Source organism: Myxocyprinus asiaticus, chromosome 13 (genome assembly GCF_019703515.2).
Source record: "Myxocyprinus asiaticus isolate MX2 ecotype Aquarium Trade chromosome 13, UBuf_Myxa_2, whole genome shotgun sequence".
In the NCBI taxonomy this organism is placed as follows: Eukaryota; Metazoa; Chordata; class Actinopteri; order Cypriniformes; family Catostomidae; genus Myxocyprinus; species Myxocyprinus asiaticus.
Window position 1 is genome coordinate 3,355,717 of NC_059356.1, and position 18,539 is coordinate 3,374,255.

Genomic DNA, 18,539 nt, shown 5'->3' on the forward strand with positions numbered 1-18,539 from the left:
CAATGCTAAATGCAAACAATAAAATGTAACTAAGCATATAATTATAGGATAACAAAATAAGTAGGCTTATCAACTTTTTAAATGGAGGAAGAAACATTTTCAGAAAAACAATCTTTTGTTGTTGACGTTATAATAATTTAATTATAATTTTCTTTATCACACATTATACATTTGCACATATACAGTGAAATTCTTCTTTTTCACATATCCCAGCTAGGCTGGGGTCAGAGTGCAAGGTCAGCCATGATATGGTGCCCCTGGAGCAGATAGGGTCAAGGGCCTTGCTCAAGGGCCCAACAGTGGCATCTTGGCGGTGCTGGGGCTTGAACTCCCGACCTTCTGATCAGTAACCCAGAGCCTTAGCTGCTGAGCTACCACTGCCCTGTTAAAGGGCATGTGTCCAATCAAACTCAATCAAGGTAAAAGAACACAAATCTGAACCCAGACTAATCTGGGTTCTCTTGAATTGAGAATAAACGTTGTGAATTACTGACAGCCCAGATCAATATTATATTATTTTATTCAATATTAACATGTTGTCATGTTAGGATTTTAAGGACACACAACTATTTTGGCACTGTATTGAATCCCCACTTGATGTCCAATGCTTTCCGGGACATATTATTACTCACCCTTACATGAAATTAAAGACCAACGGATTGAGCAACAGTGGTCGGAACAAACTAGATCCGTTAAAAATTCCCCGTGCTTTTCCAAACTTGGGAGTCATGATGTTAAATCCCGTTTGGATGGAAAGAGAGGCACGATGACTCAAGTGCAGCTCTGTTCAAACAGATGGCAGCTCTTAACAATGAGAGAGATCTGTTCTTGGAGTCTCAGATGAGATGGCCCACACCACCTACACCGTACTTCAGCCCTGTTTCCTGCTTGGCATCAGGCCTGTGAAAAACACGCCTGATAGAAGTTAACACTGTTCAGTTTCTGTTTACCACAGCTCCTGACTGTTTAGGGTGAGCATAAGGGTCTTTGAGAAAAAACTGTGGCAATTACAATCCTTTTTACCCAAGTATAACACAAGGAAATGTCACTCTACCCATGTTTATTTGTGTAAATACAGCCTAATAGAGTACAACAGTCAGGTTCCAGAAGTAAAAATCTCAAAAACAAATTCCATAGGCAAATCCATTTTTAACAACAACTTATCAAACTTTTAAGACAAACCTGCCATGAGTTGCGAGGTTGTTAATCAGTCTCCATGCTTACCTGCATCTAAGAAATTTGTTTGTTCCATTGTTTTTAAGCATTCTGAAACATAAACAAGAACTCAGATTTCCTTATGCCCTATAAGAGGTTAAGAGAAAGCGGTTTAGCACACCTGAGTTTCTCCCGGGGAACGCTGCTTATATTGCCATGTCAATGCATAAGTGGCACATGTGCATGAACAGACCGGATAACAAATGTCATCGGATGGAGCCCAACAACAATTCAACGCAGCGGAAAGAATTCAACATTTCTGGGAATACAGTTGGAAAAGCACATACACTATAAACTATATCCATTTATGCATACCAGTATAAAATATCAACTGTCCCTCACATTCACACATATGTGCTCAAGTACACTGGGGGAATCCCGGAGTTTTATGTAAGAGAGAAACCCCACTATTGCAGCGCAATTCTGCTGCAGGTCACGATGGAAAGTTAAGGAAACAAACACAGCAACAATTCTAAAATATCTGGAAAAAAGCTAAGCAACTGAGAATTAAAAAAATAGCGAAGTCGTCCTCAGACACCATGTTTGTTATTTACACGAGCGTTGCAGGGAAATTACTTTGCTGCAGGGAAAGCTGCTTACTGACCAAAATGAATGTGTACGGGAGTAAAGAGTACGGCACTTATACAGTGCATGTAAATGGGAGTGCCACTTTCTCGCAATAAGCCACTTTCAGGTGTCCATGTAAATGTAGTCAGTGGTATATGCCTTTAAACTTTAAACTTGCTAAATGTCAACTCTATCCATGGGCCTGAAGAGAAAGATCCACCAATCAGAGAGTCGCAGCAAACAAAGCGCATCAAAAGAGCTCAGCATGAACCGTCCACTCCCATAACGCACTGTGAATGATGCATTTGAGTCAGTCTCCCTACACTCTCAAACTACTTATATATTTGTATATATCTGAATATTTTACAGCAAAATGTAATTATATTGTTTCTGTACTTATAATTAACAACATTAAATCAATAGTTTTCGTTTTTTTTTCTATCATTTTTAATTCAAATATGTCATTCGCAATGCTTCATGAGATTGTAGTTAATTTCCTCATGAAAGACGTTAAAAGTGCACCCAGTAACTTTTGTGTTTTTGTCATTTTGGTCATCTACTGACACCTAGTGGCGTGGATGCAGCATAGTTTTTTAGTCAATAGTTTTTGATTACAAATGCCATTCGAGAAATTTGTGGTATTTTCAAATACTTTTTAAAGTTTTTAATATTGTGATTCACCTCGGCGCTTGTTGGTTTGGTTTATGGCTTAGAGCACTTTCATGCATATTTTTCTACCAGTAACTTAGAATGGCTAATATTGTTACATCTTAAAATTTTAGTAGTGACTTGGGACTGAATTACTTTTGTCTTCCCTGTTGCACATAATACAAGTATGTAATATGTTGTCATGTGAAACCAGTTGTGAGAAAGACAGCGTCTCATTAGCGGACTGCAGTAAGCTTTATGAGTCTGAGCAGCTATCTGAAATCATTTTCCATATCATCTCCACTGCTCAGGCCCTGTGGGGGAAGAAATCTGATTTTCTCTCCACTGTGCCAGTGGGTAGCATCATGGGAAAGGGGAGCAGACTGGATTGTAGGGAGTTGAGCCAATGCTGTGATGGGCAACTTGTTATGTGTTTGTGAGTATGAGAATGTGAAGGAAGAGACAGAACATAATAATGTAAATTGTATGTTGCTGAAACAGACTCTGAATCCTGAAATTGCATCTAGATGAGTACAGTTAGACAGAGATATAAAGAAAAACATCCTGTTCTCATGTTTTCATATTCAAATCTCTCTTGAGCTGCTGTCTTTCATGTGGTTTAGTACAACAGCATGAATGGAAAAACAGAGTAGCCTAACAATGTGTCCCCCGATGCGATAAAGTGGCAAGTGATAAATCTATTTTGTGTTTGTCTGAGTTTTTGTTCAAATCAGTGTCTAATTTTGTTGTGCTGCATTGGGCTCCGCCCCCAGCAAAATCGAATTGGTCCAAAATTTGTCTCCACATGCATTTATAATAATGTTTGATTATGCTAGTGGCATGGAAAGTACACACTAGACACACTTCACCTTTAAACATGAAATATGTTTTGTTTGGCTGTACATTTTTTTGGACGCTGGAAGTTTTAAGACGTGTACTTGCACTGTAGACAGTTTTGTTGATTAAAACGAGAATGTTCAAGTTTTGTCATGCTGCGTTGTTCGCTCTCAGTGTAGACGGGCTGTTAGCTGGTGGTGAACAGTGGAATTTAATAAAGTAAGAGTGGGAAGAAAGAGCAACATGAGGTGTTTGGAGAGAAAACAGTGTGTCGCGGGAGTGTGCTCCTCTGCAAGCCAAATGGCAGGAGTCTGGCTTGAAGTGTGGCTCCTGTGAGGTGATGTAAGTAGTGAAGCTTTCAGGAAGCTTGGAGAACTGAGAACTGGGTTTTGTTGGCTGGTTCTGAATGTGTTTTCGCTGCTGTGGCTCAGCATTAAGGCGGTTGCACACCAGACGAGAAGCGCCACAATGTGTCGTGGCTAAGACATGGCACAGGTATCAAACACGGGTCACGTCAATGCGGTTCAGGTTGCAGACAGTACACACAAAAGTTACCATGGTTTTTTCCCTTGTTCAAGAATGAAGAATGCTAAAGTAAATAATCTATGTCCTTTGATAATGATTTGGGTTGAATTTAATGGAAAATATGAGAGTTGTGCTCCGTGGCACGGCAGAAATTTGAACAGCCTCTGGAGTTGTAGCTGGGTGCTGCCGACAGACGCTGAGTGGCGGCAGTGTGCGTACCTTCATTGAAAACAGTTGTTTTGAATTTTAGAACGCGCCATGTTGTCCACCAGACACGTCCGGTGTGCGACCCCCTTTAGACTTCACTTCAAGGAATAGTTCACCAAAAAATTATCTTCATGTTGCTCAAAACATTGTTTTTTTTCTTCTGAGGGACATATAAGGAGTTATTTAGCAGAATGTACAGGCTTCTCTTTTCCATACAATGAAAGTGATGGTGAAAATGTCAAGTCCCAAAAAAGGACAAAAACTCATGAGCCAAAGTTTTCTGTTCTGAAGTCATATGATAGCTTTGTGTGGAGAACAGACTGAAGTTTAAGACATTAGTCGCTGAAAAATATTCCACTCACATCTCATTCATGGAAGCACATCAAGATGTGCCAGGTTTGACGTCAATGAAACAAATGTCATCCAATCTAGGCCTAGTTGTAAGCAAATCTCGTTCATTTATGGGTGATGCTCACAAAACCCAGGTCCTATTTTACTCCAAAATCAAAAGAAACAAGTAAGAAATTAAATTTAGCATATAGAAAATGAATCCTTTTTTTAGGGCTATTTAAGATTTTTTACATTGTGACATTATTTTCACGACAGCTATGCACATTTAACTCCCCGATTTTCATTACCGCAATGCAAAAAAGGTTGATATTCTTAATATGTCATTACCATGTCCTTATTACCGTAATGTAAACAAATGCTATATTATTTAAATTATTAATTATAATTGTTTTATCATTAATTAATTATTTAAATATGAATTCCAATTATCTAAATTATTGTAAACAGTATTTATTTATCAGAGTACTCCCTTGGTACTGCCTTTTATTTTCGCAGACTTTAATTAAAAATAATTGTACAACAGCATTGTTTTACTGCAATACAGTAAAATAATATTATGATAATTGGAACTGTGGGCTAAAATGTGCTTAATTGTCCTGAAAATAGTGTTACAATGCAAACAATTTTAAAGGTCCTCAATGTAGGCTTCATTTAAAAAAAAAAAAAGATTTGCAATTACATTTTGAACAGGGCATTTTCTTGTCAAGTTTTGTGAAAATCACACATGTCCGCATGTTCAAATCTCAAATCTTCTGATTTTTGGTTAAACGATCACTTTAAATGGAACGTGTGAGAGAGAAAGGGCCAGGATTAACTTCCTTCTCTATTCTTTTGATATTTTAATGAATTTCCAAATTTACCTTAGTCGCCATGGTAACAAGTCATGACTCAGCAACCTGCACCCCCACCCTGTCCCCCCACTTCTATTTAGCTGTTTGCACACACAGTCTCTCTCTCTGTATGCCTTTCTCTTGCTCTCTCTTTCAACACGCACACATAGCACCCAGTATAGACCTGTGTTGACTGGGTATCTCGGTGAAAGCATTCATTGTCTATAAGCCGCTGGACTTCCTGCTCGCTCCGGCCTTGTTATTTACCGTGCCCATAAAACGTGTCTTCTGCTGGGTTTGACGTTCAAACAGCCATCCGTCAGCTGTCTGTTTGCCTGGTATGTCCTGGCTCCTAGTACAGGAGTTCTGAGGTTTGAGCCCCTTACAATGAGTAAACTGTGTGCAGACAGACCGCTAGAGATGATTGATTGTTGTAAATTTGAAGCCCTGTGCCGCCCGGGGCCGAGGCTGACGCAGCAGGTATGAACACAGTATGTGTTCCTTCAGTCCCTCTATCAGGCTGACAGATGATTTTTATTTCATCATTCTCTTTCAATTTCACACAAATTGTCACACATTTTTCACATTCGGTTTGTATGAGTTAAGTTTGTGTCTATTTGGACTCTCGTCTGCTCAGCTGTCTGAGATCAAATCATCCCTCATTTTTAAAGGAATAGGTCATACCAATATGAAAATTCTGTCATCATTTACTCACCCTAGTGTTGCTTCAAGGCTATATAACTTTCTTTCTTCCATGAACGTCTGTCAAACTCCTTGAAAAACAAAACAAAATGCCATATTCATCAGCATAAGCAACATTAAAACTAGGTGCTTCAGCAATTGACAACCTGCTGTGACATATCTTGTTGGGCTGGGAATCAGCAGGGACATGGAAATAAGATGTGGATTGCTATTCAGTAATATTTAGATTTTTTAAGTATTGCGATTCAGAATTGATATTAAGCATTTTTCATTCATCATTCATTTTCATTGGACTTTGATGCAACATGGCAAAACAAGTGCTGAACCTTGTGCTTTATTTCATTGTAGAGCCATAGAAGTCGCATGTCAATGGCAGAAAATAATGTGTGGGAATAACGTACTTTGGTTTCAGCATGTTTATCATTACACAGAATCTTTGCAGTCTAGCTGTATGAAGGATCTGTTAGAACATTCTTAAAATGAAACAACTTATTGACATTCTTAGCTCATTTTGAGTTTGCATTTTGGTCGAATGTTTTGTCTTCTCACACACTTACTCTAAATGGTGCTCAATCTCTTTTTCCCAACACATTAATATGAAAAAACTTTAAAACTAAAAATTATGATTCTTGGCATTAGAATGCCAATACAGTATCATGTAAGTATCGGTAAAATACTGCAATACTTTGAAATAATAGATTTTTCCCCACCTCAAGCATCTTGAGGTGCCAAGTTTGAATATGCACAAGCTTTTATACATTTCTTAAGTAGATGCACTTGCTATTTGAAGGGTTTTTAATTCAGAGCCCACAAAGACAGTTGTTTACTCACTGAGGTTTAGTTTGATTTATACCCATCATGTCGGCTCAATTGAAGTAAACAATTTGTGTAAAAAAGTCTAGTTAGTTTTGGTAGAAAGTATGTGTCAGTCTGATTTACATTAGACAAGATATCTTGGACAAAAAAATGCTCGTCACCCCACATACTTTGATTTGAGTTTTAGTGGCTAACCACCAAGCCACTGAACAAACATTGGCTGCCACCTTAGGCACACACACACACACACACACACACACACACATCCTTTTTATATCCACTTCCTATGTCCTTATCTGTTCGGCTGCCTTTTCCACTTTTCAGTCACTGTCGTCTAAGTACACACCCTTTCATTTCTCTTTTTCTCTGTCTTTCACCACTACCCACGGACCGACCACATCCACCGGACTCACTTGACAAGAACGCTAAGTGTGGCATGTCGAAAACATGTGGAAATGATATTTTGTCCTCTTCCCACATGAGCTCTGGACTTGCTTCAGTTTGACTCACTCTGATACTGGTCAGAACGACCCACAGACCGCTGTCTGACCGACCCCTTCCAATTTACACACTCACCCACTCATCCACCTCGGCCCCTGAGGGTCCCGCCCGCCACTTCCTGGTCTCCGTGTCCTTCCAGCGTTGTGAAACAAGAACGCCATCCCAGTTGTCTACAAACCAATAGGAATGTTTGGCTACTAGTTCTTCTAATGTTTTCAAGATGACTTTGACTCTTATAAGGAAATCCCCCCACTTCAGTAGCCACTTGAAATTCCTGCTCCTTTTTTACAGTGAGGAAGCATTTTCTGAGTCACAGGGCGAGAGCCAGCCATGAGTTTCAGTCTGTCTGAGGCTTGGGAGCTTGGAAAATCGCTTCTGTTGCTATCCTTCACTATGCCAGGATTGTAAGAGGTGCTGAGGTTCTCGTTATGGGAGGCTGGAGTTCTGCTTTCTTGAACTCTACATCTAACATCTGTTTTATATAAAAGATAAAGGACGTAGCACTCAAGCGACCTTTACGGGATGTTTTTATTAGGTAAGTCAAAGTGAGACCGTTTCCTCACAGTTGAAAGACTTTATCGCTTCTATACCGATAGCCTGCTGCTCAGTGATGTGGTTTGCATGGAACTCAATGCGTACAGAAACAGGACAGCTGTTTTTCTTTTGACCACTAGTTCTTACTGAGAGCTTCCCAGCTTCACGTTATTGTTGATGAAGCCATTTAGACACAATTTCCTAAGAAACCAGACACTACAATTCTTTCGTTAGTTATTTTATGGGTGTACTTATGTTTGTGTGAAGGAAATGGGGGGATTTGTTTAACTGTTACATTAAGACTACTATAAAGCACAACTGTCTTGTTCCAGAAGCAAAAATCCCATTCATTTTCACCATAGGCAAATTTGCAATTTTCACATGCAAATTAGCTTTGCTGCAAACTTGCGGGAAATTGTCCATTGTTGCAAAGGTTTGCTGCAGGTTCACCACTACTTGTGAAGAGCTGCAAACTTCTGGCAAATTTGCGGCAAATTTGCAGCTAGTTTGCCAGAACTCTAGATTTTTGGTAATGGACAAGCTTCACAGAGAGGTGCTCAATCTCTTTTTTTTCTGAATACAAAATTTATGTGAACATTTTTACTAAAATATCAGTTCTTGGTGTTAGAATATCGATAAAATATTGTGAGTTATGATATTGCAATACCTTATAATATTGACATTTCCTCCTACCCATAGTCCTAAGCTGTGTGGTCTTGTGTTACCATATCTAGACTAGAGTGATGATTCAAATTTGAAAAGTGTCTCTGTGCCTTCACTGTCAACAGTGATGTGGTACGATTCCATGGTTCATATGAGCAATCCCGCCAGCAAGTCCAAACTGATGATGTAATGTCTAAGTGTTACTTACTGCCTTTAACACTGACCTATGATCAGTTAGTACACTCAAACTGTAAATTCCTCCAGTAGAAGACATACTCTTCAACTGACATGTGATCAGTTTGAAAGGGTGCATGTTACCAACACTCCAGACTGGTGCTGCCCACAGTGCGTCTGGTTTGGATGAGGCCATTCTGTTCTCACCCATCGCTCCTGTTCCTGCCATCCCCATGACAACAGCATCCATCAGATGCTTCCCACTGAGCTGATGGGGAGTTAAATGAATCTTGTTGCGTCCGCTGATGGGAGGCATGTGCTATGGCTGCGCAAGACATTCAATGTGTACACAATAGATGCTTTTCCACCATCAGGTCGAATGGTTCTCGATGCAGAACTGTGCCGCTCCAATATGTGCTTATAAGAAACAGTTATGTTTTTCTTTTATCATTTTGCTGCAAAATCAGTATTAGAATGGATTGGGCAAGTGACCAATCATGTGTTGCCACATCACTGTCACCATCACATTCACCAGCATGGTGGAGTATGGTTTGTTAACCGTGCTGAGAACTCTGGGCCAGGAACAGTTTGTAATCCGACTGTACCGAACCATACTTAAGTAGAAATGCTACTGAAACCATTACATAATCGCTCAGAACTGTTCGGACCCATGGTGGCTAACTGACTCTAAATCACAAAATGTAATGTGTGACCAGTGTGGTCTGATTCCCAAATTCCTTTGTGGTTATTTTCAGTGAATCAAAAACACATTTACTGAGCAGTTACTGAATTTACTAAACACCACTTAGTTTAGAATTAGACTCACTTACTGAACTGCAGTTAATACATTTTGTCATGTCCAACTTGAACTCTGACAGTTGCATCGCTACTGAATATAAATCGTGAAATATTTTCCATGTGACCAATGTGGTCTGATTCCTGAGTGAATGACTATTATGAGCCGGTTCTTTTCGGTGAATCAAAAACACCTCTGAATTAGTCGGAGCAATTACTGAATCTCACTTTAAAGTTTAGAATAAGTCTCACTTACTAAACAGCAATTCATTCTTTTCATCATGTCCTAGTTGAACTGAGAATTGTTATTGTGTTATGCAGGAATGCATGGGCTGTATGCAAGATCAACGTTGGCGTCCCCTTGAAGTTTCGCCATCCAACCTGTTTGCGTTGCGCTTGTATGCATTGCATTTGTTGCATACCCGTTTTTGTCCCACTGAAATTTTGTTGAAAATAAAACACCACTTTGGCTTTTGAGACTTAAACTTGTGTAAATTACTGACTGGTTGTTTTTTAAACGATGTGTAGTTCCTATATATTGCTTCCTCAAAAGTACTCAAATAATAATTAATTGAATCAAATTATTAATCGGAATCAGAAAAATCAATAAAAGACTCAGAATCAAAACCTCAATAAAAACAGTACTTACAATTTCTATATTTAAACAGGATGCTGCAGTACTCAGGTGTGGGTGTATACGCGATCTCATTGATACATGGATACATGCGTTTGTGTGTGTGTTGATGTAGGCAGCACAACCCGTCTTTTTAAATTCTCTAATAGGATTAATATCTCTCACTGTCAGGGATCGGTGCCGATTAGGATGTGCATAACCCGATTTTCTTAACCATGTGGGGAAGCGCCTGACTGGCATGGCCTAAGATCCTTTAGCAAAGCTGTAAACAGAGTCAGGTCAGAGAAAACAGCACATTACGAGTGCTGGCTTAGCTGAGCCGAGCCACGTCTTATTTTTAATGACCTGCTAAATAAACAGTGGCAAGGACTTGGTCTGTGTTCTCACGCCCTGGATCCCAGATCCACTCCAGTGCCCGTTTTGGTTGGCAGCAGCTCCTGGCTGTGTGTGTGTGTGTACACCTCTACCGATCAGCGCGGTAGCTTCTGCTTGAAGAGGACGTCTGCATTGCGTAGATGTGTTAAAAGTAGAGACATTAAAACTAGGGCTGTTCCAACTTGGCATGGGCTTTATTTTACAATGTGTGGGTGAGAGAGTAAGACGGACTTAATTCTTGTTCCAAAAACAGCTTGCCCGTACCAATTAACCAATTAATGAAACGACATATAAACAACAGCTCTATTTTTCCTTTTCAGTTTCAAGGCAAGATCTTTGTTCAGTCTTGAGGCTCTTATCTGCTCCATGTCCATGCATGTCTGCTGCTCCCACTTATGCATATGTATCCAGTACTGCAGCTTAAAGGGATGAATGCACAGGTGTGTAGACCTCTTCTTCAGACCTGCCATCGGCAACTTGGGAGCACAATTAAAACGTGCTTAATCAGTGTGTCTTTCTCTGTCTCATTCCATAATGAATAATAGCTCATCAGCAAGCAGTTATTGAAGCATTACTGTTGTTGGTCAATTACTCAAATTTGTCTAGTTAAGTACAGACAAATGCAAGAGTTGAAAATGTACCAGCATTTATCTATACGCACTAAAATAAACAGGGTCACGGTGACAGCAGAGAAAGGACTTGCTGCGTTTTGTAGTTAATGTCAAACTTCCTCTTGTAATTACGATGAAGAGGCCAAGACTGTAGGATTTATGATGTCAGAGTGAAGATGTGGGGTCAAAAGTTAAAATGTTGATTTACTATGGCATGTTAAACCATTCAAAGCTGTAAACATTGTTAGATTGTTTAGGTCATGCTTGTGAAGATCTCGTCATGCCAATATTCTCTCCAAATCAGTGGTTGAGGAACAGTTTTTGCACATTCTCATGGGTTCACAGCGATAAACACAGTGGTGTTCTGGAGAGCCTCATACTGCTGCTGTAACTCTGAGCTCGAACTACAGCTGAATGCAATATGAATTTGTGAGTTCTGTTCCAAAACCTAGTGAGCTGCATACATAAGCAGCATTTTAAGGCATCATAGACCCCATTTATACCTGGTATTAAGATGTGTCTCGGGTGATCTGATCATATGTGGGGGTTAGGGTGTATGTGACTAAATATGTGTGCCAGAATGCATTTTGACGAGCTAAGTGACAAGATAAATCCAAGATGGTGGTTGAGGTGAGAGAAATACAGATTATACATAGTTATATTTCATTCAGTAATTAAAAATATTGATAAAAAATGTTTGAGCAATTAAAAATGTATTGTCAAATATTTGTATGTTCTTTGTATTTTATGGCTATTCGAGTATCTTAACATTAGCCTAGCAATGGGGGCCTGGGTAGCTCAGTGGTAAAAGATGCTGGCTACCACCGCTGAAGTTCGCTAGTTCGAATCCCAGGGCGTGCTGAGTGACTCCAGCCAGGTCCCCTAAGCAACCAAATTGGCCCAGTTGTTAGGGAGGGTAGAGTCACATGGGGTAACCTCCTCATGGTCACTATAATGTGGTTCCTTCTTGGTGGGGGTGCGTGGTGAGTTGAGCATAGTTGCCACAGTGGATGCCATGAAGCCTCCACACACTATGTCTCCATGGCAACGTGTTCAACAAGCCACATGATAAGATGCACGGGTTGACGGTCTCAGATGCAGAGGCAACTGGGATTCGTCCTCCACCACCCGGACTGAGGCAAATCACTACACGACCACAAGGACTTAAAAGCACATTGGGAATTGGGCATTCCAAATTGGGAGAAAGAAAAAAAAACATTAGCCTAGCAACATGCTACCTCAATATTTTTCAGTGTAATTAAATGTTTGTTTTTCTATGCTAATTAGAGCATCAAACTGTTAGTTTGACAACATGCTAACATCAAATTGTACTGAAATCAATATACTTCATGAAAAAAAAATTGTTAATTGTAATTACAAATGTATTATTTCTTCCAGTGTTTGTGTATGCTCTATATTTTCTGCTTATTTAAAACACACCTAGCTTAGCAACATGCTAATGTCAAATTCTATTGAAATCTAATTGCGAGTCAAGTCTCCCGTGAGAAGCCTTACTTGTGTGGTTTGCAGAGCTGCTGCTTATGTAGAGCTTTCCGAAGGGGTCATTTATGAGGTTCCATGATAGTGCTGCCTAAGATGTCAGCTGTCTGTGTAGGCAGTGAAGCAGCTCACTAGGTTGTGGAACAGAGCTTTGGTGTGCAGAGTGTGTGAGAATGAAACTGGTGGATGGTGGAAAATTCCAGCAGAACCAAAGAAGGTACCACAGCAGAGGAGGCCAGTGATTGAAATGGAGAAAAAGAGAACAGAGTTTAGGGTGAGATTGAGGGTGTGATATTGAGTGACAGAAAAAAGAATGGTAATGGAGAAAAGAGGAGGAAAATTGGGAAGGGAATTCACAGAAGAGAAAGAGAGACAGAGAAGAATGTGTATTCATCTGTGAGATGCCCCCATCCTAATTTCTTCTGTTTTTGTGTATATCTCATACTAAATTGTTTCAAAAATTAAAACAAGATCTAACATAAAACAAAGGCAATCTGAGTAAACACAAAATACAGTTTTTTAATGATAATGTTATTTATTGAAGCAAAAAAGTTATCCAATACCAACTGGGCCTGAGTTAAAACGTATTTGCCCCCTTAGTTACTAAATCCTCAAATCTATGAAACTGCATTCATAATGGGGTTGAGCTGGACTACACACACACAAGCCTGATTACTGCCAGCACTGTTCAATCAAATCAACACCTAAATATAACTTTTTCAGCAGCATGAAGTTGGCTAAAAGTAGCACACTATGTCAAGGTCAAAAGAAATTCCAGAAATTATGAGGAAAAAGGTGATTGAAATACATCAGTCTGGGAAGGGTTACAAAGCTATTTCAAAGGCTCTGGGACTCCAAAGAACCACAGTGAGAGCCATTATCTCCAAATGGAGAAAACTTGGCACAGTAGTGAACCTTCCCAGAAGTGGCCGACCTTCCAAAATTCCTCCAAGAGCACAGCGACGACTCATCTAGCCAAGGACAACATCCGAGGAACTGCAGGGCTCTCTCGCATCAATAAAGTTCACTGTTCATGACTCCACTATCAGAAAGACACTGGCCAAAAATGGCATCCATAGAAGAGTGGCAAGGCGAAAACCACTGCTAACCCAGAAGAACATTAAGACTCATCTGAATTTTGCCAAAACACACCTTGACGATCCTCAAAACTTTTGAGAGAATGTTCTGTGGACTGATGAGTTGAAATTGGAACTGTTTGGAAGACAGGGGTCCTGTTACATCTGGCATAAATCAAACACAGAATTCCACAAAAATAACATCATACCTACAGTCAAGCATGGTGGTGGTAGTGTGATGGTGTGGGGATGCTTTGCTGCTTTAGGGCCAGGGCAACTTGCAATAATTGAGGGAAACATGAATTCTGCTCTCTACCAGAAAAGGAGAACGTCGGTCATCAGTCTGTGAGTTGAAGTTCAAGCGCAACTGGATTATGCAGCAAGACAATGATCCAAAGCATAGGAGTAAGTCCACCTCTGAATGGCTCAAAAGAAGCAAAATTAAAGTTTTGGAGTGGCCTAGTCAAAGTCCTGACTTGAACCCGAATGAGATGCTGTGGCAGGAATGGGCAGTTGCTGTGGCCAGAATGGGCAGTTCATCCTCAAAAACCTTCCAGTGTGGCTGAATAAAGCAGTTCTGCAAAGAAGAGTGGGCCAAATTTCCACCACAGCATTGTGAAAGACTGATCTCCAGTTATTGGAAGCATTTGGTTGCAGTTACTACTAAAGGTGGCACAACCAGCTATTAAGTTTAAGATGGCAGTTCATTTTTCACATGGGTGATATAGGTGTTGAGTAACTTTTTTTCTTTAAAATAAATAAATAAATAAATAAATAAATAAATAAATAAATAAATAATATATATATATATATATATATATATATATATATATATATATATATATATATATATATATATATTTGAAAACTCTGTTTTGTGTTTACTCAGGTTGCCTTTGTTTTTATGTTATATCTCATTTGAATATCTAAATCAATTTAGGTAGTATGAAAAATACACAAAAATAGAAGAAATCAGGAAGGGGACAAATACTTTTTCACAGCAGTGTATGTGTGTTGGATGGATGGCGTCCACTCTTGCTTGTAGACAATGAACTTACCAGCTGACCTCTGAGCCGACCAGACATGTTTTCAGGGTACAGGTCAGTCAGTTTGATATTTTTTACTTGGAAAGTTACCCAACAACAAGTCTCTGCCTCAGATGGCACACCCTAAATCCGGTCACACACTGTCTGATGCATACTGTGGACAAAAGAGGTAAGACCTTTCTCAAAATAGCAAGCTGAAATTTGGCTGGCTGGCTTTGCACAATTTCCAGGAGTCAGGGAGCAGAGGTTTCTATCAGTCTATTGGGAAAAGAGGCTACAGGCTACAATATGTGCTCTCAAGGAAGAACTAATCATTGATACATCGGTGGATTTGCCTGGTTTTCAAGGTTCACGGCATTGAATTATTGAGAGATTTCAGGAGTTTTGTTTGTGGCACTTAGCTGCAAGTAATGGATATACTCTTGAACACTTTAAAATATTTGCTTTTAGGGTTATATCCAATTTCGAATTGACCCTAAACAACATATTTACCTTACAACCCTGAACACCACAAAATGCTTTGCCATTTTATATGTCAGTTTTCCTGTAAAAGTGGGCTACACTTTAAAGTCGTAGTTAAATGTCAGGCTATGCAAGATTACCCAATAACACTCTGAACTGGCATCAAAACTGAGCCAAGAGTGTATTGACTGTAGGACGTTTTAAGAAAGCTGAATCATCCAATTACAGTGGATGAATTCTTGTGCTCAGACGTGCCAACCATCACGCCACAACCCAGAGCTAACATTTCAGTCTGCACACTTAACTGCTTCCTTCTCCTTTCCCTCTCTGCACAGGCAGTGGACTGATGGGCAACTCCTCTGCCTCGTTCATGGGGACATTCCTGGCCAGCAGTCTAGGCTCCCCTCCATCGCACCCACCACACCCCTCCAGACCTCCGTCCTCTCCCTCCTCTCCTTCTTATCGCGGGGGTCCACACTCCAGCACCTCTCAGATCTGGTTCCCCCACACACATGAAGGTAAGACAGCTCAGTGCGACTCACCTGCTAATCTTATTGTCTGAATTTGTGTCCATCTATGTCAGAAATATTCAAATCCACCCCACATTTAGTTCCCACCCTGCCTGTAATTTTCAAGGAATCCTTAAGACCTTGGCTGTGCATCATCTCATTCCCTAGTTCCCTATGTCTTTAATTGGTATATTGTGAACACAAATTTAGGCACTAGCAAGTGTCTTGATCCACTAAACACTGGGATGCTCAGTACATTTACATGCAGTCCAATTTTTTTGAAGTCAGACTGACAGACCTAGACAGTGAGATTATAGCTCAGCTTCATCCAACATGTATACACCTTAATCTGACTGCCATCAATGTTGCCTACATGCATGCTACGAAAGATGACCCTTACAAAAAAAGAGTTCTGGCAAACTTGCCACAAATTTGCAGCAAATTTGCCACTTATTATTTTCACATGAAAATGAGCTTGTGATTTGCTGCAAATTTTTGCCAGAAGTTTGCAGCTCTTCACTGATAGTGGTGAACCTGCAGCAAACCTTTGGCAACAATGGACAATTTGTCGCAAGTTTGCCACAACCCAAACCTTAGTAACAGCAAATTCGACTCTTACAAGACTTTCCTAGTGAGACAGTTCCTTTCTAGACACAACCCTGTGCACTGCCTTCTGAACTAGGGAGCCAATTGAGATTCACCCTTTGCTTAACTTGTTCAAGTGTACTTGATTAGGGTTGGAGTTAAACTCTGCAGTACTGTAGCTGTCCAGGACCGGATTTGAATTGCTCTGATCTAAGTGTTTTTGCCTTCAGAAAGTAGAAGTAATTCTCTCTTTCCCGCTCTGTTAACGGCACCACCCCAGTGGTTTCCACAGTGCACAAAGGGGGCAAAAGTTCAGCCAAAACATCTTGTGGTCTCTGCCTGCATCAACGAGAATTTTTGTGCACAACACACACAAATGTCGCATAACACAGACACAAAACTTTCAAGGAAGAAAAAAGTTTACGGTCAACAGGGGTTGCAGCTGTCATGTAAAAGCCAGTGTGGCTTTTCCCATCCCTTATACGAGCTTGGCCCAAGTCTGAGCCACACCCGACCCCCAGCCTGCCAAACCAACAGCTGTCCTCTTCCAGAGCTGGCTCCAGATCACTGCAAATGAAAGACTACAACTCTGCAGAGAGAGGAATATCGAGAGGGACGGCAAGAGTAGGAGATGCCCAGGCATGCCCGATGCACACTCGGCATGTATTTACACACAAGTCTCCTCCGGGCCACATCCAAATGATTCGTAAAGAATTAGGAACTCATCCGTGTGTTGTTGGTGTAATCCGGAAACTCAGCATCTCTGAGCGCCACACTATCCCCATGCCAGTTATCACTATACCCTAGTCTATTTTCACTCCTTTCTTCCTGTGCCCTGCTTCTGGTATGGTGTTTAAATCCCTGTTCCCTTTGAAGTTTACACAAGGAGGGAGTGTTTGTGTAGAGGCTCACTTTTGAATATTAGCATAAAGTCGGGTTCACTTTGCAGCTCATTCCGGCCAAGAACTGCCTCCTTAGAAAAGAAGGGAACGCCTAACCTACGTGTACAGCTACTAGCCACTGTTTATGTTTAATATTCAGGGTTCCCATGTTCATGGTAAACCTGCAAATATCAGGTAAATTTGGGATTTCCAATCCTTGGAAACCATTAATAGGAAATTATTAAAATCTTGAAAGGCATGAAAGAGTCATGATAATTTTTTGTAAAGTTAGTTTTAAGAATTAGTTTTAAGCTCTGATCTAAAAAAAACAAAACTCAGTTTGTTGAGATTTGTTACAGTGCATCCGGAAAGTATTCACAGCGCTTCACTTTTTCCACATTTTGTTGTGTTACAGCCTTATTCCAAAATGGATTAAATTCATTATTTTCCTCAAAATTCTACAAACAATACCCCATAATGACAACGTGAAAGAAGTTAGTTTTAAATCTTTGCAAATTTATTAAAAATAAATCACATGTACATAAATATTCACAGCCTTTGCTCAATACTTTGTTTTAGCACCTTTGGCACCAATTACAGCCTCAAGTCTTTTTGAGTATGATGCTACAAGCTTGGCACACCTATTTCTGGGCAGTTTCTCCCATTCTTCTTTGCAGGACCTCTCATGCTCCATCAGGTTGGATGGGGAGCGTTGGTGCACAGCCATTTTCAGATCCCTCCAGAGATGTTCAATCGGGTTCAAGTCTGGGCTCTGGCTGGGCCACTCAAGTACATTCACAGAGTTGTCCCGTAGCCACTCCTTTGTTATCTTAGCTGTGTGATTAGGGTCGTTGTCCTGTTGGAAGACGAACCTTCACCCCAGTCTAAGGTCCAGAGCGCTCTGGAGCAGGATGTCTCTGTACATTGCTGCATTCATCTTTCCCTCAATCCTGACTAGTCTCCCAGTTCCTTCCATTGAAAAACATCCCCACAGCATGATGCTGCCACCACCATGCTTCACTGTAGGGATGGTATTGGCCAAGTGATGAGCGGTGCCTGGTTTCCTCCAGACATGACGCTTGCCATTCAGGCCAAAGAGTTCAATCTTTGTTTCATCAGACCAGAGAATTTTGTTTCTCATGGCCTGAGAGTCCTTCAGGCGGGCTGTCATGTGCCTTTTACTGAGGAGTGGCTTCCGTCTGGCCACTCTACCATACAGGCCTGATTGGTGGAGTGCTGCAGAGATGGTTGCTCTTCTGGAAGGTTCTCCTCTCTCCACAGAGAAACGCTGGAGCTCTGTCAAAGTGACCATCGGGTTCTTGGTCACCTCCCTGACTAAGGCCTTTCTCCCCTGATCGCTCAGTTTGGCCAGGCGGCCAGCTCTAGGAAGAGTCCTGGTGGTTCCAAACTTCTTTCATTTACAGATGATGGAGGCCACTCTGCTCATTAGGACCTTTAATGCTGCAGAAATGTTTCTGTACCCTTCCCCAGATCT

The 18,539-nt window shown here is 40.6% G+C and overlaps 1 protein-coding gene across 1 annotated transcript in view; it reads left to right on the forward strand.

Moving 5' to 3' along the window:
- LOC127450313 (BAH and coiled-coil domain-containing protein 1-like) overlaps positions 1-18,539 on the forward strand; it is a 141,690-nt gene that overhangs the window by 47,340 nt on the left and 75,811 nt on the right. Inside the window, exon 3 of the mRNA XM_051714303.1 lies at positions 15,405-15,587. Within this exon, the coding sequence (XP_051570263.1) occupies positions 15,405-15,587 (183 nt within the window). The remainder of the gene's footprint in view (positions 1-15,404; positions 15,588-18,539) is intronic.